Source organism: Leucoraja erinacea, chromosome 4 (assembly GCF_028641065.1).
Source record: "Leucoraja erinacea ecotype New England chromosome 4, Leri_hhj_1, whole genome shotgun sequence".
Classification (NCBI taxonomy): domain Eukaryota; kingdom Metazoa; phylum Chordata; class Chondrichthyes; order Rajiformes; family Rajidae; genus Leucoraja; species Leucoraja erinaceus.
The window spans coordinates 107,828,493-107,849,797 of NC_073380.1; the positions used below are offsets into that span (position 1 = coordinate 107,828,493).

The 21,305-nt window shown below is 40.3% G+C and overlaps 1 protein-coding gene across 1 annotated transcript in view; it reads left to right on the top strand.

Moving 5' to 3' along the window:
* Window positions 1-21,305, top strand: part of rims2a (regulating synaptic membrane exocytosis 2a) — a 684,525-nt gene that overhangs the window by 338,138 nt on the left and 325,082 nt on the right. The window contains exons 15-17 of the mRNA XM_055634901.1: window positions 8,870-9,023; window positions 11,880-11,927; window positions 14,073-14,099. Coding sequence (XP_055490876.1) covers window positions 8,870-9,023; window positions 11,880-11,927; window positions 14,073-14,099 — 229 coding nt within the window. The remainder of the gene's footprint in view (window positions 1-8,869; window positions 9,024-11,879; window positions 11,928-14,072; window positions 14,100-21,305) is intronic.

The window sequence follows — 21,305 nt, forward strand, 5'->3', positions numbered from 1 at the left end:
AGACAACGAAATGCATTCAGAGACAATTAAATGCATTCTCTCTAATCGTTTTCTATCCTTGTACTTATGTAAATGTATTTTAGGCATTGTAATTACTGTATAGCCACATCTGCAACTTCCTCTGACAGCTCATTCTATAAACCCAATATACTGTGTGTGAAAAGGTTGCTCCTCTAATCACTTTTAAAATTATCCCCCAGAATTGTTTTATAACTCAAGCCTTCCAGTCCCAGTAACATGTTTATTTTCTGCACGCTTTCCAGCTTAAAACATCTTTCTTATAGTTGGGCAATGAGAACTACACACGGAGCTTCATATGTGGTTCCATCAGCAACTTATACAGTTGAAACAACGCCTTAACTCTTGTATTTTTTGTACTCTACATGCCTTCTTCATCTCTAAAGCAAAGTCTTTAAATATTTTTAAACCAAAAGTATGTAGAAAATTGTTAAACAAGATGCTGAATGTTACTATAGATAAATGGGAGTGCAAAATTGAAGTGATAATCAGATCAGCACCGATCTTATTGATTGGCAGAGCAGGCTTGAGGGGCTTAAATGTTCTGCTCCTGTTCCTGATGTGTATCTTCCCCAAGATGGTAGTATCAAGGAGTCTTAGAGCTGCACACCATGGAATTAGGCCCTTCGGCCCCACTTGTCCCTGCCAACCAACATGCCCTATCTATGTTAGTCCCACTTGTCCCATTTGGCTCTTATTCCAGGAAACCATTCCTATCCATATACCTGTCCAAATATCTTTAAATGTTGTTATAGTATTTGCCTCAAATACCTCTGGCAGCTCATTCCATATACACGTCTTGTACTAATGTCTCCACATATATTCTATCCCACTGGAAGAGGTGGCACAGTGGTATATAAACACGAGCGAGTAGCTCTGGAAATTATCAATATTGACATCATGCCATAGGTTCACTAGCAATAGGAGCAGAATTAGGGCATTTGGCCCATCATGTCTACACCACCATGGCTGATCTACTTGTCCCTCTTAACCCCATTCTAATACCTTCTCCCCTTAATCCCTGACACCTGTACTAATCAACATGTCAAACATGCTGGCATAGCGGCAAGGAAACCTCCTGATTTTTCTTGATATGCAAAGGAACTGCAGGCTCCATTTTGGCATTTCTTTGTTTCGTTGTCCAATAAATTGATTAGCACTTGGAAATTCACGGCAAAAATAGCAGACCCAACTTGAACCGTGCTATTTCTCGTAGGTGTGTAGGAAAAGGATTTGCTTATGTTATGTGTATGATATGCAATAAGTTGTGAGTGTACGTTCTATGAATACAAACCATCAATGTGTTTGCACATAGAAATTATATTTTATATAATGCTGGGAGTCACACGAAAATTGCAATCCCCCTCCCCAATAGTGGAAAGAATGCTTATTTGAACCGTGCAGATTTGTGGTCCATTAGTGAAAATTAGATGGCTGGCTTCAGCTGCAAACGTAAAGTGTGTGGTCAAAAATCAAGAGTGTTTTATTGTCATATATCCTGAAATGGAGCAATGAAATGTTTACTTGCAGCAGCTCAAAAGATATGTAAACTTAGCACTCAGAAGACGCCATAATAAACAAGTAGAAGTTCAATGTAAAAAAACCCAAAAGAGTGCAAAGACAAAAAGAAAGCCCAAGTCCCTAGTGCAATCAATGTTGGTCATAGTTTGGGTTCACCTGGGAGTTTGTAGTGTTCAATAGCCTGATGGTTTTTAGGAAGAAGCTGCTTCTGAACCTGGACATTGCAGTTTTCAGACTATGTTCCTATGCCTTCTTCCCGATGTTAGAAGTGAAATGAGAGCGTGGCCAGGCTGGTGTGGGTTTTTGATGATGCTGGCTGCCTTTTTGAGCCTGATCCCCCAGTAAGGTCTCTTTGAAGATTGGGAGATCAGTACCCGTGATGGCCTTCACCTTGCCAGCCAGGTCACTTCTAGTTTGTGCCCATATGATGTTTAATGCAAACGTGCACTGTAGTGTCTTACCAACAACAATGAACACACCTTTCAGACTGATTTATTTTATTGTTGCGTTCCAGTCACACTCTGTGCATAACTGTAATAGGTAAATCAAGTGGCACCATCGAGTGTGGCAGTCTCGCCTGCGCTGTTCATCCAGGTTTCTTAGTATTTATTTATGTGGGGGGAGGGGGGGTGGAATAGGTGGAAACCATTTCCCAGTCACTTACCTGGATGGAGATGGGTCTTTTCTCCAAGTCGCATCTTCGACCACCCACGCGGTCTTCCAACTGGATTGGCGCGGCCTTTCCTGCCAGAGACTGTCCAGAGCTTCAGCTGCGGCAGCAATAAATTCCATAGCAGAGTGGGAAGATGCCTTGCCGGGAATCTCCTGCGTTGAAGGAATGTCCGAAGTGTTGGGCCTTCTGACTTTAACATCGTGGAGCTGTGGTTTGCGGAGCTTCCAGCCGCGGGCGGCACTGAATTCATCGTGGAGCCTGGGATCTTTTGCCGAGGGTCGCCAGTGTTGGAGCTCCATCCAGCTCTGCCTGTGGACTTCAGGAGCCGCGGTCTCCGGTAGGAAGCGCCCGATTCGGAAACTCCGAGCTACTGAGTGTGTTGTCCGTTCCAACGCCGGATCTCCGATAATCCCGGCGAGAGGGCCTGAACATCGGGCCGCCCGTAGCGGCCACTGCGGAGGGTTCAAAGGCCCCGACCACGGGTGAACAAAGAGGAAGATGACTGAACTTTATTGCCTTCCCTCACGGTGGGAAACGTTGATTCCGCTGTGTGGGGATGTTCACGTTAAACTCTATCGTGTGTTGTGTTATTTTTATTCGTGTGGCTGTACGGTAACTCAAACCTCACTGTAACAATCGGTACATGTGACAATAAATGTAACAATGTAAACTTGAACTTGAACTTGAGACTGGTGATTCCATTGCCACCTGTGTCCTCCAAATCTCTGTTTGTGCCCTTTGAAATTTGTCATCAGTTTTGCATTTCGGATTAATTGCCTACTGCATGAAAGACAGATAATTAACAATTAACTTCACGGAACAATGTGCATTCCAGTGGCCCGTGTAGAATCACTTGCATCTTTATAGTTCGTTTCGTCAGGGTAGCAGCTAGCTGGCTGCTTGGATAGGTACTGGTCCAATACTGTGGTCATGAATCAATGAAGATGCTCCCTGCAAACATCAAGGAAAGATTCAGCCCAGATGTTGGGAAGGAGGGTGAGATCATAAGGAGGAAATGACCTCGGGATTTAAGCAGCGATTGCAAGTGATTTAGCAATGCAGTGATCCAAAGCAGATCATTTAGGGGAAGTTGGGCCAGCAATTACGGGGGAAGATCAGATGACTGGCATGTCAAAGAATCATGGGATTGGAATAGGATGTTATAATAATAATAATAATAATAATAATAGTAACATATTTTATTATTGCACATATGTGCAACGAGATTTGGTATGCAGCTTCCATCCGATGTCATAACTTAAACAACTAATAACATTTAGATTTAGATACCCCGAGAAACATGATTTATAAAAAGAACAGTAAAACAGTAAAACAGTCAAAACAGTCTAAAGTGCAAATGTGTACCGGCTCGATGTGTGACGTGACCATCCGAGGGAGACAGTCCAGGGGGATGGGGGGCACTCAGCAGGGCCGGTTCAGAGCCGCTATAGCTCTGGGAATAAAGTTGTTTCTGAGTCTGGAGGTTCGGGTGTAGAAGGCCTTGTAACGTCTGCCAGAGGGAAGTAGTTCGAACAGTCCATTATAAGGGTGTGAGGAGTGTTTATGGATGCTGACGGCCTTCCTGAGGCACCGTGTGTGGTAGATGCCCTCCAAGGCTGGTAGCTCTGTCCCAATAATCCTCTGCGCTCTGTGGACGACGCGCTGAAGAGCTCTCCTCTCCGCCTCCGTGCAGCTGAGATACCACACAGAGATGCCATACGTTAATATGCTCTCTGTGGTGCAGCGGTAGAACGTTGTCAGCAGCTGTTGGGGCAGACCAGTCTTTTTTAATGTTCTCAGGAAGAACAGTCGTTGCTGTGCCTTCTTGACCAGCGCAGCGGTGTTGGTGGACCATGTGAGTGCCCAGAAACTTAAAGCTGGACACTCTCTCCACACTTTCCCCGTAAATGGAGATTGGGGCGTATTCTCCATTGTGGGACCTCCTGATTATATGTCCAAGGATTATATGTATAATCCTTGTACCACTATCAGTCGATCAGTAGCTTACACAGTACCTCACATACTGAAAATATTTACCCTGGTCTGTGTTTTGAGTGAGCTCGAGTATGCTGGTAGGCCAGTCGTTGCACAGAGAACCTCTTCTTAACTGGGGCCGGGAAGGGTGGAATGACTAGAGTCGGGTATGGTGGTACGTGACCTCCAATAGCAAGTCTGTAATCAGTGGTGGGTCAAGGCCGTTCTACAAAAGACTAACAGGGAGCTCAGGCTTACCCTTATTGTTTCCTCTGAACCCTTGCGGCATAGTTCATTTGAACAGAGCCTTTAATCTTTACTATCAATGTAAATGTTTTTAAAGTTAACTTTCATTAACGTTAATGTTTTAATTAAAACCTCATACAAATTGTTTGGGATTTTATGTTAACTTCTTTTAATTTTTAATGATGTCAATGTTTTGTTAACTGATCATAGATACAAATGGCATTTCAATGTGCCACCTTCAACCTCTCCACTCCCTGAATGCTGCCATTCAAGATGTGGCTGCAGCAGTGGGGTTAGTAGGAGGTTGGCTGTCGAATGGCCTCACTTGTGAAGTGGCACTGTGGGGTTTAACAAGGCTAGGCTGTGCCCAGAGTGACCTGCCCCTTTGTTTCATTACTATCCTCTCCTGGCAAACAGAATCAAAGGCTATAGTGAAATCTAAGTGCACCACATCCCATTGCCTTACCTCAACCGATGGAAACCAATAAATTAGCCAAGCAGTCCCTTCCTTGACTCCAATGTTACTTTCCGTTGCAGTGTCCGTTGTATTGAAATGCTTCATGATCTTTTCTTTTCCATACCTTTCTTTCTGTAATAAGTATACATTTCATGATCTGTGGGTTTTGATTATTTTGCTGTTTTATTTTGCAAAAATAAAACCATCTTCTGCTTTTTATCAATCACCAGTCACCACTCCTCTTATTGAAAACTTCTATATGTTTTAAAACCGAATTTTAATTTTCTTTGTTTCTGTAGGTTTTTGATTGCATTGTCCCATCTATTCCCGTCCCTGAGATGTATTGTTATCTGGCCTGGTTGAATCAATCTCAGGCTGAATTATAACCCAATGAGCAATAATGCTGGTGTGAAATAAAGGAATTCCTTGCACAAGTTATCTGGCGAAGCCCATCACCATATTTTATCTTGTGGCGACTAACTATCTTTAAGCCATTTCAGAAAGCCTGCTTTAAAATCAACTTCAACAATGATTCTTAACTTTTGCTGTTGTGAACAAGAATTCCTTTGGGAACTGATGGATTAAAGATTTAAGGATTAAATGCAGGTTATCTTACCGGGGCTGTCCCACTGCGGTGACCTAATTGGCGAGTTTAGGAGAGGTTGAAAAAGTGCCATGTTGAAGACCTCCTTCGACCTCCTTCGACTATGTTGAAGAACTAGCTTCAGGAAAATTGGACACCGAATAGTGGAGAGTGAAGACGATCTCCTTCGACCTCCCTTCGACTATGTTGAAGACTATCTACGACTACCTTCGACTACCCTCGATTACCTACGAATAACATGCTGACCTACTACGACCTACTTCAACTAAACCTGCGAGTAAAGAAAGTATCGATTTTTTCCATGGCGACATTTTTTTACCCGCGGGCATTTTTCAGCATGTTGAAAAATACAAAGTAACCTAGCTGAGGCCTCAAGTGCGCGGGGACTACACTCGAGTATGAAGAAGAGTTACAAAGACTTCCTAGGACCTCGTGTCAACCATGCTGCGAGTATGAGTCAAGGGCAAACTCTTCTGAACTCGCGGATTAGGTCGCGGCAGTGGGACAGGCCCTTTAATGTGATAAACTTCAAAGGCCTCTCCAAGTAAACCTTATCTTTAGCACCCGGTTTATGTAGACTCTTAATCATACTACTGATTAACCAGTTGCACCCTCACCAGACTTAGAAAACTATTGTAGATGTTTTATTTTGTATGTTACCAATTTTTCCAAGACAGGTTAATGCTCAATTAGGTGCAGCAGCATCTATGGAGCGAAGGAAATAGGCAACGTTTCGGGCCGAAACCCTTCTTCAGACCATGTTTCTGTATGCTTCGGCCCGAAACGTTGCCTATTTCCTTCGCTCCATAGATGCTGCTGCGCCCACTGAGTTTCTCCAGCAATTTTGTGTACCTTCGATTTTCCAGCATCTGCAGTTCCTTCTTGAACACTTAATGCTCAATTACTCTGACATTGGTTCTTTCAACCATGAGTTGATTAAGGAGATTTATCTTCTCAAGATCCAATGTTCCCCCGAATATGAAACTGCAGAATAAAATGAGGTGGAACAATGACATTATTGTTGTTTAGATGCCCAAATGAAGGTGTTACATTGGAGCAGTAGGGTGCTGTTATGGAGAAGAGTAGAGTAGAGGAAGGGGATAGTTATTGTTTGTTTGCTGTTCCTGTGTAGTACAATGTTACAGCTGGTAATAATCTGAAATAGGCAATATTGTTTGTCTTCATTTAAAAAGAATCCTGCAGTGTGGAAAGAATGTAGAATATTATTTATGGAGACAATGATGATAAAGCAGTCGCGAGGACTTGGTGAGTCAGCTGAGAATACATTGGGGAGAACATTTTGCTCTCACTAGAAATATTGAGCTGACCCAGTTTCATCGGAAAAAGTAGAATCATCCTGAAGGTACTGACACTGCGTAACTTATACCTCTCAGCACTATCATAAAACGCTGCAGCAGCTTCCAATGAATCATATTCTGCGGTGATTTCAATGCAACAGCTCTCGTGGCCATATATCAGTGCCATTTCAGCGTTATTTTTAACTACTATTACCGTTACTTACCGTGTAATGAGATCACAATGTTGATTTCAATATACCCTGAATGTTCCAGAGAGAATTTAAGGCTGATTCTTTCTTAGGGTTGCAACACATGCCTGAAATTAACAATACAGACATTGGTATGAAAGTTACCTAATACATATGTATAGTGTGCGGAGGTCACTGGTCGGCTGGTGGACTAGGTTGGCTGAAGGGCCTATTTCCATGTGTATCTCTGAGCTAAACTAATCTAATTTCTTCCCAATCCACCAGCCCCAAAGAAATGTTAAATATTTTTGTAAAGCTCATTATCATCAGACAAAATAATGAGTATGATTTTCGCAACATTTGCTCTCAAGTAGGTCAGATATATCTGTACAGAGACAGAGGCATTGCTCTGTGGATATCCTCTTGCTATTTATACAGTAACATTAGAGGAACAGCTGGAATTATGAATTTTAAACCCAAGTCTTGGTTACAAATGTATATTTAAAAACTGCTCTTCCTGGGGTTATAGCAGTCAGTTCCAATCTTTATAGCAGTGTTGCAGTCCATTTCATATCTGCATACCTTGCAGTTATTTATCTTGTGCATTATGTGATGGAAAAATACATCTAAATCAGAATTCTTCATCAGTGACTCTCAGCCTGAGGAAATAGTTTTGGTCTTTTCCCTAATCTGGTAGTAACTTTAAAAAAAACTCTATTAAATCTCTGCTGCAGTGGAAATGGTCCAAGGATTGCAAATCAGCAGTTTCCCCATCACTAGTTTCATCACAAATAAGTTGTTAAATAATCTGACTGTAGCTAGACCAGTTTTTGTGCCGATTTGTCAATGCGCTTCATTCGTGTTAATATAATCTTGTTATAAAGCTCAAATGCTACTAACCAGCGTCTTTAAATTCCACTAACTCATTTCTTCATGACATTTTTTAATATAATCCTTGCTACTTGTGAAAATTCCTATTTCGTATGTTGTCAGTGAAATTCGACCGTCCACTGTGCCCAAAGTTCAAAGCATCTAAATGTAAAAGTAGCAATAAGGAAAGATGGATTCTGAAGGGTAGCATTTCTTCAAATCAATGTAATAATCATTGACACTAATCCTTTCTCAACTTTCCATTCAGAATGCTGCAATCATTGACTGAACTTTTATCGCAAACCCCTATAGCTAAATACTGCAGGTTAGAAATTCGACATTTGATGAAAGGCCATTTACTTGAAATATTAACTCTGTTTTTCTCTCCACAGGCTCTGCTTAACTTAGTATTTTCAGCATTTTCTGTATTATTTTGTTACTATTTATTGTATATGTCTTCAAAAATCTCGGGCTTTCTCTCTATTCCAACTGGAGAAAAAGTATCTTAATTGAATCATGAGTCCACAATCTGTTGTAAATATTATAGGGTGACCAGTTGATAGTTGATATGACCATATAGAAACGTGATTGATAGGAGGGGAGCATGCACCCACTCACTGTGTTACCCTATTTGCATATTGCTAGTGACGAATATATACAGTGCACTTCATGATATTAAAGATTTATTTTCATAGGATACAATTTAGGTTTGAATATGGTTTCAAGTAATTTATGATCACTATCTCAATTGAAATGTTGATCACAGCGCACATATTGTATTTAATTCAAATGAGTTAGGTAATTTAAAGCATCTGAATATGGCTGAGATGACAATAGATACTGCTTTGCAACCTTTCTCAAAATAAGACTCTTCTTCTGAGGATATGATTATATAAATCAGCAGTGTACTTCTTCAAGGCTACTTTGAAGCATTTTCAATATTGTTTTAATATGACATTTATTGTTGTATTATGTCGTCAATATCCAGTCCTATTCGTTTCCTTGTGTTCCTGATTTCAGATTCTCATAGAATTGGAAACTGCCTTGCTGGACGATGAAGCACACTGGTACAAACTCCAGACCCATGACGTTTCATCAATGCCCCTTCCACAACCTTCACCTTATACATCACGCAGACACCCGCACGGTGAAAGCCCTACGAGGAGATTACAAAGTAGGTTCAAAGATAGTAGATTATCTCTTTCTGTTTTTTAGAGAGAATACATTTGAAGCATTCTAGATGCATTAATAAATAGCATTGAAATTGAATCTGACAACAAATTGAGATCAGGAAAAATCCTTAACAGAAATCTTTAATAGACATTTAAGCACATGGCACATAACACGAGCTATAGTTTATTCAATGATACAGAAATATACCTAAACATCCATATGCTAAAGGAAATTTTTTGCTATACTTTCATATCATGCTTGTGTTTGTCACAAGTAGGTGAACAATAGCACAACAGAAAAGGAACAATAGCCTTTGAATTTTTTAGCACCCACAGTGGCATGGAAATTGGTCATTGCATTGACTGTTTTGGTTGCTAGACAAGTCAATATTTGATGGTGACACACAAAGGGGTTACACCATTTATTTTGCATAACACATCATTATGAAGCATAAGAAGATCGATAGTAGAACGTCTGTGATCATGAGATCTTTGTGGAGTGTGGCTATTTGGGCAATAGAAGCTAGGGGCATGTGAGAGTTTGGATGGGGGATCAGAGAATTGGGACCTAGGGAGGAGTCATCAATGGATTTGGGGTCAAATAATTGAGGCACGGGATGACAAGAATTGCACCAGAAAATTGATTGAAATTGGACGACTAGGTCTTGGAGTTTGCACAGGGTTTGCCTGAGTTTCGTGACCATGGGGATTCATGGCAGTTATTATGGTGGAAAGATAGTTTGGTGGTTCCTGAGGACAGAAGGTAGACTAACAAATTAAAGGGGATGTGCATGAGTTGTATTCCTGTTGGTGAGCTGGGGCCTGGTCTTATCAGCTCTCTTTAAATCTTGCCACTGCAAAGGAAACAATGCAATGTTGCATTATGAGAGGGCTCATTATGAATAGGTATGCCTCAGAATCACGTGGACAATTTTCCCAGGCAAGGCTCTGAACCCAATTTAATTTCAGAAGTGGCACAAATTGACCTAGAAACTATTATAATCATGTTCCACAGTGGAAAGCACAGGCCTTTCATAACAGTTTTTAAAAGATTCATTCTGCACAACATCATTTCCTGTCTCATGTTTTTACTGAAGCTGAGAACAGCTTAGGTGCTTCATATAGAAACAAAGAACTGCAGATGCTGGTTAATAGACAAAAGGACACAAAGTGCTGGAGCAACTCAGTGGGTCAGGCAGCATCCCTGGTAACATTTCAGGTGGAGACCCTTCATGGACTGATTGTAAGAGGAGGGAGAAGAAAGCTAGAAAAGGGGAGAGGCAGGACCTGTGTGGCAGGTGATAGGTTGACACAGGCAAGGGAGGAGGGGGAGAGGAGAGGGGAGGGGGAGGCGGGGGTTGATGAACAGCTGTTTGTAATAGCGTATCATTAAAAAAAAGGAAGGAAGGTAGCACAGCCATTCAGACAGTAGACCAGACATTTTGATTGAAATACAACAAACACTATTCAGAATTCAAATGATGGGGCTTAGTCATATTTTTATGGGTACCAGCACACATTGGCATTAGAGGAAACAAAATGGCAGATAAGGGAGCAAAAGAGGTAACAAAAAGAAGTAAGATTGATTTCAGTATTAACATAGGTAAAACTGAAATCAAAGACATTATTAAGCAAAGACTGAAGGAAAGATGGCAAAAGCAATGGGAGGAAGAGCGGAAAGGACGGTGGTTCTACAGAGTCCAGAGGAAAGTGGGAGAAATGAGATTTTCAAGAATCAGATTTGGACAAACTGGTCTGAACAGTACACTTTTTATAATAGGCAAGCATAATACAGGCAGATGTGAATACTGTGGGCAAGAAGAGACAATAGAGCATGTCATGTACATTGTGAGAGATATGAGGAAGAAAGAAGACAAATGAGTGAACGATTCAGAAAAGAAAAAGTACAATTTGATTTAATAGATATTTTACAAAAGAATTCATATAAGTGCTATCAAATCCTTTTGCTTTTTCTCAGGGTAACCAATTTGTTCGGAAAGATATAGGTTATTAGTATATAAGTTATAATGTTATTTGATCCACACTCCATACCAGTTGGTGGCGGTAATGCACTAAAAAGTTGTTTGCCAACTGCCAAAAAAAACTATATAGAAGAAGAAGAAGGAAGGAAGGTTTGAGGCAGCTGAGGATTGTACTGCTAAACGGAGGAAATTGGCAGGGGGTGGTGGGTGAGTGGAAGGAAGAAATAGGTAGGAGTGCAGGTGGGGCTTTGGGTGGGGGAGGAGAGGGGGCGGGGGATGGGCGGTTTTGGGGAAGGGGTTGTGGGGTTTTCGGGGGAAAGGGGGGGAGGAGGGGTTTGAGAGGTTACCTAAAATGGGAGAATTGAATATTCATCCCATTGGGTTGTCAGCTACCCAATCGGAATACAAGGTGCTGTTCTTCCAGATTGCACGTGGCCTCACTCTGCCAAAGGAGGAGGCCCAGGACAGAAAGATCAGTGTGGGAATGGGAAGGGGAGATACATTGGTGAGCAACTGGGAGATTCAGTAGGCTTCCTGGACTTACCTCTCCCCTTTTCCAACTTTCTTTTCGTCAGTCTGAAGAAGGGTCTCAACCCAAAACATCACCTATCCATGTTCTCCATGGATGCTGCTTGACCCGCTGAATTATTCCAGTACTTTGTGTCCTTTCAGGTGCTCCATAAATGTGAAGTGATTTGCTCACCCTAAGAAGTCAATTTCTATTAAAAATTGCAGTTGACTCCAAGAGGGCTAAAAGAAAGATGAATCGTTGACTAATTTTGTTAATTTTGGCATTATTTTATAAATCATCAAATAATTTGCTATCTACAGACTTAGTCCATTTGTAGCCTTACCCTCATCCTCTCTCTTTCTCAGCTGTGACACACTCATTACCGTGCATGAGCTCAAATGTACACAGATACTGTGAGTGAGACTTGTTTTTATATTTTGAAGGGCAATCCCTCCTTTTAAACTTATGCAAGAATGTAAAAGTTAAATACAATTAATGGTGTTTCATAACAGAAAAGTTGTTCATGGCAAATAACATGAGAGTGTTTCTTGATGAAGCAACAGTGAGAGTTGATGAGGGAGAGTAGTTGATGTGGTTTACATGGTCGTATCGATGGCATTTGATAAGGTACTACATCATAAATCCAGATTGAAGCTCATGGAATAAAAGGGGGCCTGCTCCAGCATGGATAGAAAATTGGCTAAATTATAGTAAATAAGAATCGTAATGAGAGGTTGTTCCTCACACTGGAGTTTTCTGGGATCAGTATTATGACTATTATTTTGCGCATTTTTCAAGATATTAATGATTTGTAGATGGCACAAAACTTGGAGGTTTAGTGTAACTGAAAGGATAATAAAAGACCAGAGTGATGTTAATGAGTTGATGCAAGATGAAATGTAATATGTGGCAGATGAAATGTAATATGATGAAATGTGAAATGTCACATTTTAGCTGGAAGAATGAAAATGAGCAACATAAAATAGTGGACAGAGAATTGAAGTGAGACATCAATTTTGTATGTGGATAATTTGTCAATATTGGCAGACAAGGTTGAGAACGTGGTTAAAACACAATGCAATCCTGGCCTTTAAAAATTAATGACATAAGTATAAAACAAGGAAGTCACAATGAAATTTTCTAAAGCACTGCTTTGGTCAGAATGTGAGAAATGCACTTTGTTTTGGGCTTAGATGGTAGGAAAGATATGATGGCTTCAAAGAGCCTTGCAGAGGCGATTTACCGAAATGATTCCAGGAATGATGAACATTTATGTGAATGGATTGGAGAAGTTGTGGTTGTTCCGTCAGTTAAGAGGAGAGATGTTGCAAATATCTGCAAGATATAGAGCAATAGACAAGGGAAATTTCCCATTGACGAAGGATATAAGGGGTACAAGCACTGGGGACACAATTGTTGATTGGTAAAAGAATCAGAAATGACATGAGTAAATATCTTTTACACAGTAATAAGTAGGCACTGGCAAGGTGGCAGCTTCAATTGTGGCATTGAAAAGTGAATTGTGTGTGTATCTGAAAGGAATTCATAGATGGCTATGGGGAGAAGGCAAGGGGCAGAATGCAAGATAGATTGTTCGCAGCTGGAACAAAAAGAAAATGCTGGAAGAACTCAGCAGTTCAGGCAGCATCTGTGAGGGAAATGAACAGCCGATGTTTCAGGTCGGGCATATTCTTCAGACTGAAGAAGATTGCCAACCTGAAATGTTATCTGTCCATTTCCCTCCATGAATGCTGCCTGACCTGCAATCTCCCGTATCTCTGTTTTTACCTGGAGCTCGTATGTACTTGACAGATTGAATGGGCTCTTGTGCTGTAATAAATCTGTGATTATGTGTCAAGCATCTCGCTTTGATACTTGCATTAACCAGTCATCATCAAAGCGAGGTTACATGGTGTTCACTGTTAATATTATGATGAATGTTGCAGCATGATTAATCATCTGGTTCTTGTCCTTAAAAAGATCAGGTCAGCAGAGTTGTTAAATTGGTATTTTACAATATTGTGGATGAAATCTGCAAGTATTTTAATCATGAAGCAATGCTGGAGAATTAAACCAGATTTTACGACAGAAATTAGCATTTGGCACTGTTCTTACTTGACCAAACAAAGTGTTGCCCTTCTAGTAAGAGATTCAGCAATCAGCAATCAGCAACAACACCCATTTTTCTATTCTTGCACAATCTATAAGCTATGTGCGATCCTGCCTGAATATTTCCCTTAAAGAATTAAGAAGGGCATTTATTCTTATTTAGTCAAGCTGCATTGTTCATTATAATAATGAGTAGATATTTTGGCAAAAGTCGAGCCAATAGTGACATCTTTGCTGGCTTTGTTTGTATGTTAATGCTACTCTATTGGCTAGACAGATTGCTTGATATTGATTAACTATCTACTAATAAATTACCTGCTAGCATGTTTTATCAGCATTGATTGCTTGTCCTTTAAAGTGGCTTTTTAGCTGTTCATTTCCATTGTGTTGCTAAAATATGTGTTACTTTTCTTTTCATTTTGTATCCCATTCTGATATTTATTTTCCAGATTCAGGTCCACATGCATTATCTTCAGGTAAATTACTGGGATGTATCAATGAATTAAGGAGGTTAAAGCACTGTTTGGTGTGTTAGACATCGCTTTAGAGAATGTCTGGTACTGGATGTTCTACCTGTGCCTGCAGAGAGATTTTAAGATATTAGATCAGCTCCTCGTCTTGTCTAGCTTCCAGTTTGCAACCCAAATTAATTTTCTTGCTGCCAATAGTAATGCTAATTCATTTGTGCAATATAAAAGTGAGTTTGCCATCATTTAGACCTTTACTGTTTTGCGAATTAGTATTTTTATTGTTGTAACATATCCTGAAGGTTACCTCTATCACAAAGAACTTAAAAATCGATGATGAAATTCCGACCCTTGTGCCTGTTCTACCATTCAGTAAGATCATGTCTGATCTTTAACCTCTTTTTTTGCACTCATCCCATATTCCTTAACTCCTAAAATATCTAAAAATCTATTCACTCTTTGCTTCAAAATACTCAGCTGTTGAGTTGTGGTTGGAGAATCCCAAAAAATCATTAAACTTTGGGTGAAGAACATTTTTCCCATCACTATGTTTGGTTGTCAACCCCTTAACTTAACATTGTGACCCCTGGTTATAGCTTCCTCAGTTAGAAGAAACATCATCCCTGAATCTGCTTTTGCTAGCCCCGTTTTGCTAATCTCAAGAGAATCTGCTTAATCTGTCCTCGCGTGGAAGACCTACCAGCCCATGAATCATCTTTGACCTTGGCTGCATTCCTTCATTGGACTCCGCACTCATTTGGAAATTCAATTGACTATGCCAAGGAACTGTACAGAAGTTTTCGGTTCTGTTTTTTCTATCTTCAAAGAGAAACTAATTCCCTACATAACTATAAGTACAGGATTTTCTGTGTTAAGTGGTAAGTGCCAATTGCTGGTAGTTAGCCAAAAGAAGCAGTAATAGATATTTGAACCAAATGGGGATCAACCTCTGCCAAACAGTCTGATCAGCTACTTTGGCATAGATAAGAAAGCAAAACTCAAAGGCCTCCAGTGCCATATGGCTCAATACTGTGTTCACCAGCTGGGCCTTTTGAAATCCAAAATGCATTCTTAAGGGCCTGTCCCATTTACATGACTTTTTCGGCGATAGGTCGCTGAAAATTTTAAGCATGTTGAAAATTAAGCGGCGATTCTTTGGGTGACTAGGAGACCATGTACAACCATACAGATGACACCCTGGCGACATGTCGTGAAGCCTGTATGGTCGTGAGTAGTCACCCAAAGAGTCGTACCTTGTTCTGGTTAACGCTCGATTTTCAACATATTGAACATTTTCGGCGACCTGTAACGACCTGTGATGGATGCCAGCAGTCGCCGAGAAAGTCGCGTAAGTGGGACAGGCCCTTTAGAAAAAAATACTTCAGGGATTTTGGACAGATAATCAAAAGATAGCTTTCCCCTCGCCAATTTATTTATTTGTTTATTTGTTTGTTTATTTTAATATTTTACTCAACATATATTAACAAGACAAAGTACACGTACAAACACGAAATACAAATCACACAGCAGCTGTCAGCATCACATCAGATCATCCTAGAGTTCTGTGGCAGAAGCATCACATTCACAGGCACCCAAGCAAGCTCATCATATTTAATCCTACTTATTATATAATCACCCGTTATGTTAAACCAGACACTTGTATTTTGTCATTGATCACCACTATGTATGGACTTATACACAGTCACAATCATGTCTGTACATATGGTTCCAAATACACGTATACAGTACCAGTCGAACTCCTCCCCTCCACTGGGGCTATGGAGAAATCGTGTCCTTGATCAGTCTTGCAAGTTGTAGTAATAATGTTCACATAATGTTGAAAGCATCAGTCCTTAACTGGAGTTTAGCTGTTATACTTTCCATCAAATATACACTTTTCAATCTTTCCCTCCACTGTTGAACATTTGGTGGCTTTACATTTCTCCATGGCACTGTAATCATCTTCTTTGCAATCAACAGCAACACCCCAAGCAAGTATGTCTGATTTTTGGTACCTATATTTTCTGGAGTCTCTCCTAGTATGAAGAATGCCGGTAGGTCCACCCCCAAGATTAGCTTGATCTCTGCCTGAATGTCTCTCCCATATTGAAATAATTTGGGACAATCCCAAAAAATATGGGTATGATCGCCAATCTTCCCGCATTGTCTCCAGTATACATCTGAGGTGTTGCTGTATCTTGCTAACATAAGAGGAGTCTTAAATACTCTCATTCGAGTTTTCCATTCAAACTCCCTCCAGGCTGGGCTGTTTGTTAATTTATGACCCAAAAAACATGTCTTTTCCCACATTTCGTCAGTAATAATAATATTCATTTCCAATTCCCATTTCTGTTTCGTTTCTATAGTGTTTCCTTTTACATATAATCTTGAAGTCCTTTATATAAGTGGGATATCAGATTATTTTTTATCACTCCATAGTCAACAGGAAGACCTTTTCCAAATTAGAAGGTAATTTACATATCTGCTCCCAGTCTACATGTGTCTGCAGGTAATGCCGTATTTGGACAAATCTAAAAAAGTCCATCCCTGATAAACCAAATTATTTCTGATGATGCTCGTATGATTTCAAAACTTCCCCGCAAAAAAGCTGGACCACAGTGGTGAGCCCTTTGTCTGCCCAATTTCTGAAGCCATTGTCAATTTTGCTGGGTAAGAAATCAGGAATAGCAGCTATCTTCAGTACTCTAGATATAGAATTGAAGAGATGCAGCTGTTTTCTTACAACCAGTCAGGTTTTCATAGTGAATTCCATCAATTCATTATCAGTTTTTAATTTCTTCCAGCTTTTATTTTTGTTTCATAAATAGGTTATCATTTTGAATGGTTCTTGCTCTTTTTGACACTAGAATGGTGGAACTGCAAATTAGAGTATGGTTCAATTCTTTGAATAAAATACGTGATAAGGCTTACGAATTTAATCATTACAAAATGTGAAAATTAGAAGAATACTACAGATTCACCTGTAATAATGCATATCAGCAAAATTTGAGCATATGCTTATTCTGGTGTAATTAATTGTGGGTTTTAGATGTTTTAATCTACGCCACGGAAATGGCTCTGTTAGTACAGCCATACTATTACTGTGGATTAACTCAGCCTTAACTCCCAACATGTGTATTATCAGGCAATAATGTATTTGGAGATAAAGTTAATCATATTGGCAGAATTTGTTTACCCACTGATAAGTAAAATTTATTATGTGGACAAATATTTATTTATGAAACATACTATTGCAAAGACTATTGGTGAAAGGCTTTAAACAATAAAGATAGCGAGATCTGAGAGCCCTCTCTTCAGAGTCAATGAGTCATATAAAGCTAGAGAAACAAGTTTAGATTTAATAAGTTTCACCAAAGGTTCATAGAAATCTCCCAAACATGGAGCAGAAAGTATGTAAAATCCATTCTCAGCAACAAAAAAAATGTCCCATATAAATGAGCTTTTTGAAATAGTAATTGGATATGCAGCGTCTATAGATTAAAATAACTGAATATTCGATCAGACAAGGTAGTCTCCACATTTTTGTTTGGAGAGCAACTTATCACAATAGTGTAATGGAAATAAAGTGATCAATTAGTATTCTGGATTTCATTTTGAATATCAGGAAATATTTAGGATAGAACGTTTGAAGATTAAATACCGGAAATTCAGGACTCAAGGGGCTGAGCAAACTATTCAAGGGCCTGAGCTACAGGGAGCGGTTGAGCAGGCTGGGACTCTATTCCTTGAAATGCAGGAGGATGTGAGATGATCTTATAGAAGTGCACAAAATCATGAGAGGAATAGATTGGGCAAACACAGAGTCTCTTGCCCAGAGTAGGGGAATTGAGAACCAGAGGACATAGGTTTAAGATGAGGGGGGAAAGATTTAACAGGAACCCGAGGGGTAACTATTTCACACAAAGTTGATGGTCGGTGTGGGCAAGTTGAGCCGATGGGCCTGTTTCCACTGTGTATGGCCCTATGAAGGAATTCATAATAGAACAGCACATACATGCACTGTAGAAGGTAGCAGTGGACCTTCCTCATTTAATGTATTGTCATTTTACAATCTTTATTGTTTACAGTGGAATTATGACATGGAAATATATTTAAAATCTCAAAGAACCCGTGTGTTTACTTGTTAATAACAATGTCACTGAACCAGTACATTTAGCTATTTGGCAGAATAATTTACTTAGGATTGCTGCCTGCAGCTAGATATGGTAAATTCATTTATGGTGCATGTAGAAGCACAAGCTTTGTACAGTTAGCTCAATAGGCAAGCATTTCAGGTGTTCTTGATCCTCTAGCGTGTCCAAACCCTTAATAATCTTACATGTTTCAAAACAATCTCCTCTCATCCTTCTAAATTCCAGGGTATACAAGCCCAGCCACTACATTCTCTCAGCATATGACAGTCCCGCCATCCTGGGAATTAACCTTGTAAACCTACGCTACACTCCCTCAATAGCAAGAATGTCCTTCCTCAAATTAGGGGACCAAAACTACACACAATACTCCAGGTGTGGTCTCAATAGGGCCCTGTACAACTGCAGAAGAACCTCTTTGCTCCTATACTCAACTCCTTTTGTTATGAAGGGCAACATGTCATTCGCTTTCTTCAGTGTCTGCTGTACCTGCATGCTTACTTTCATTGACTGATGAACAAGGACCCCCAGATCCCATTGTACTTCCCCTTTTCCCAATTTGACACTATTTAGATAATAATCTGACTTCCTGTTTTTGCTACCAAAGTGGATAACCTCACAATTATCCACATTAAACTTCATCTGCCATGCAGCTGCCCACTCACCCAACCTGTCCAAGTCACCCTGCATTCACATAGCATCCTCCTCACAGTTCACACTGCCACCCAGCTTTGTGTCATCTGCAAATTTGCTAATGTTACTTGTAATCCCTTCATCTAAATTGTTAATATATATTGTAAATAGCTGTGGTCCCAGCACCGAGCCTTGCAGTACCCCACTAGTCACTGCCTGCCATCCTGAAAGGGACCCATTAATCCCTACTCTTTGTTTCCTGTCAATTATTTGATTGTTTTTGAGGAGGAATAACAGGAGGTTGATGTAGGCAGGGTGGTTAGTATTGTCCACATGAGCATTAATTAAGTATTTGATAAGGTCCAGCAAAGTAGGTTGGTTAAGACACATGGGATACAAAATTTCCTTGTGATAGCAACAGAAATAGTGATAGAAGGATGTTTTTGATTCAATATTTGTGACCGATTATGTGCCACAGAGATCGGTGTTGGACCTTTGCAGTTTGTGATACATATGAAAGGTTAGGATGTGAATGTAGGAGATAAGATTACTAAGTTTGTGGATGATACATAAATTGGTGGTGGTGTGGAAAATTGTCAGAGTCTACATTATTTTCAAGATGTGACCATTGGTTCATTGGTTATTTGGAACGTTGGGCGGAGTGCTGGGTTAAGGTAATTAGAACTGATGCATTTTGGGAAAGCAAGTAGGGGTAGGGCATAAACACTAAATAGTAGGGCACTACGAATCACAGATGAGGTTAGTATTGTCCACATGAGCATTAATTATTTGATAACGTCCAGCTTGGAGTATTGTGGCCAAATTATAAGAAGGATGTGATGTACTGGAGTGAGTGCAGCAAAGAATCATTAGGATGTTGCCTGGTTTGGAGTTCTTTTGCTATAGAGTCATAGTCATAGAGTGATACAGTGTGGAAACAGGCCCTTCGGCCCAACTCGCCCACACCGGCCAACAATGCCCCAGCTGCACTAGTCCCACCTGCCCACGCTTGATCCATATCCCTCCAAACCTGTCCTATCCATGTACACTGTTTCTTTAACGATGGGATAGTCTCAGCCTCATCTACCTCCTCTGGCAGCTTGTTCCATACACCCACCAGCCTTTGTGTGAAAAAGTTACTCCTCGGATTCCTATTAAATCTTTTCTCCTTCACATCGAACCTATGTCCTCTAGTCCTCGATCCCCCCCCCGGGCACTCTGGGCAACAGTCTCTGTGCATCTACCTGACCTATTCTTCTCATGATTTTGTATACCTGGGGGGTGATTAGATAGATTGGTCTTATTTTCTCTGAAGCAAGTGAGGCTTAATAGAAATATCTGGCGATGAGAGGCACTGATGGGGTGGAGAGTCAAAATCTTCTTTCCCTTGCTAGAGATATCAAAACAAGTGGCCAATGTTTTAAATGAGAAAAAAAGAGTTTTAGCGGGGATCTGAGGGGTCTTTTTTGTTTTTACACAGAGAGTTGCTAATATCTGGATCGTGCTGGAAAAGGAGCAGGTGGAACCTGATCATTTATTATATTTAAGAGGCTTTAGTCAGACACTTAAACAGGCGAAGCATAGAATGATTTAGTCAAAATACAAGCAAATTAGATTTGTGCACTTGAACAAAAATGTTGGCTTGGATGTGGTTGGTTGGTGTGCCTGTTTCAGTGCCGTAAAACTCCGTGACTGAATGCCTTATGGAAATCTAACAGTAGTCTACCACTGGTTCGCCTTTATCCATAGCTCATGTTACTGGTTCAAAGAGCTCAAATTAGTTAGTCAAATATTATTTTCCTTTCACAAAATCATGTTGACTTTGTCAGATTGCCTTAAATATTTCTAAGTGCCCGGCAATAATATATTTGATAATAGTTGTTTAGAGTTTTCCTGCAACATTTAGATTAGTTTAGAGATACAGCATGGAAACAGGCCCTTCGGCCCACCAAGTCCACAGCGACCAGCGATCCCCGCACACTAACACTATCCTATGCATCCTATGAACAATTTACAATTTTACCAAAGCCAATTAACCTACAAACCTGTACGTCTTTGGAGCATGGGAGGAAACCGGAACACACCAGAAGAAAACCCATGCAGTTCACGGGGAGAATGTACAAACACAGTGCAGACAGCACCTGTGAATAGGATCGAACACGAGTCACTGGCAAGGTAGCAACTCTACAACTGTGCCATTGCTTGCATCACCATTTACATCCATTTGTCACAGAATTTGAGGTTTCTCTCTACTTTCTTGAATATGGAGCTCCACAACTATTTCAGACTAGAAACGCTCATTTGTGTGAAGAATGTCTGGTTGCCTCTGCTAGTGCAGCCCCTACCCCCACCCACAGGATCTGTTTGAACCAATTTTGAGAATTCGGAGAAGCATTTTATCTGCAGACTGCTGTTTAGCAAGACGGAGATC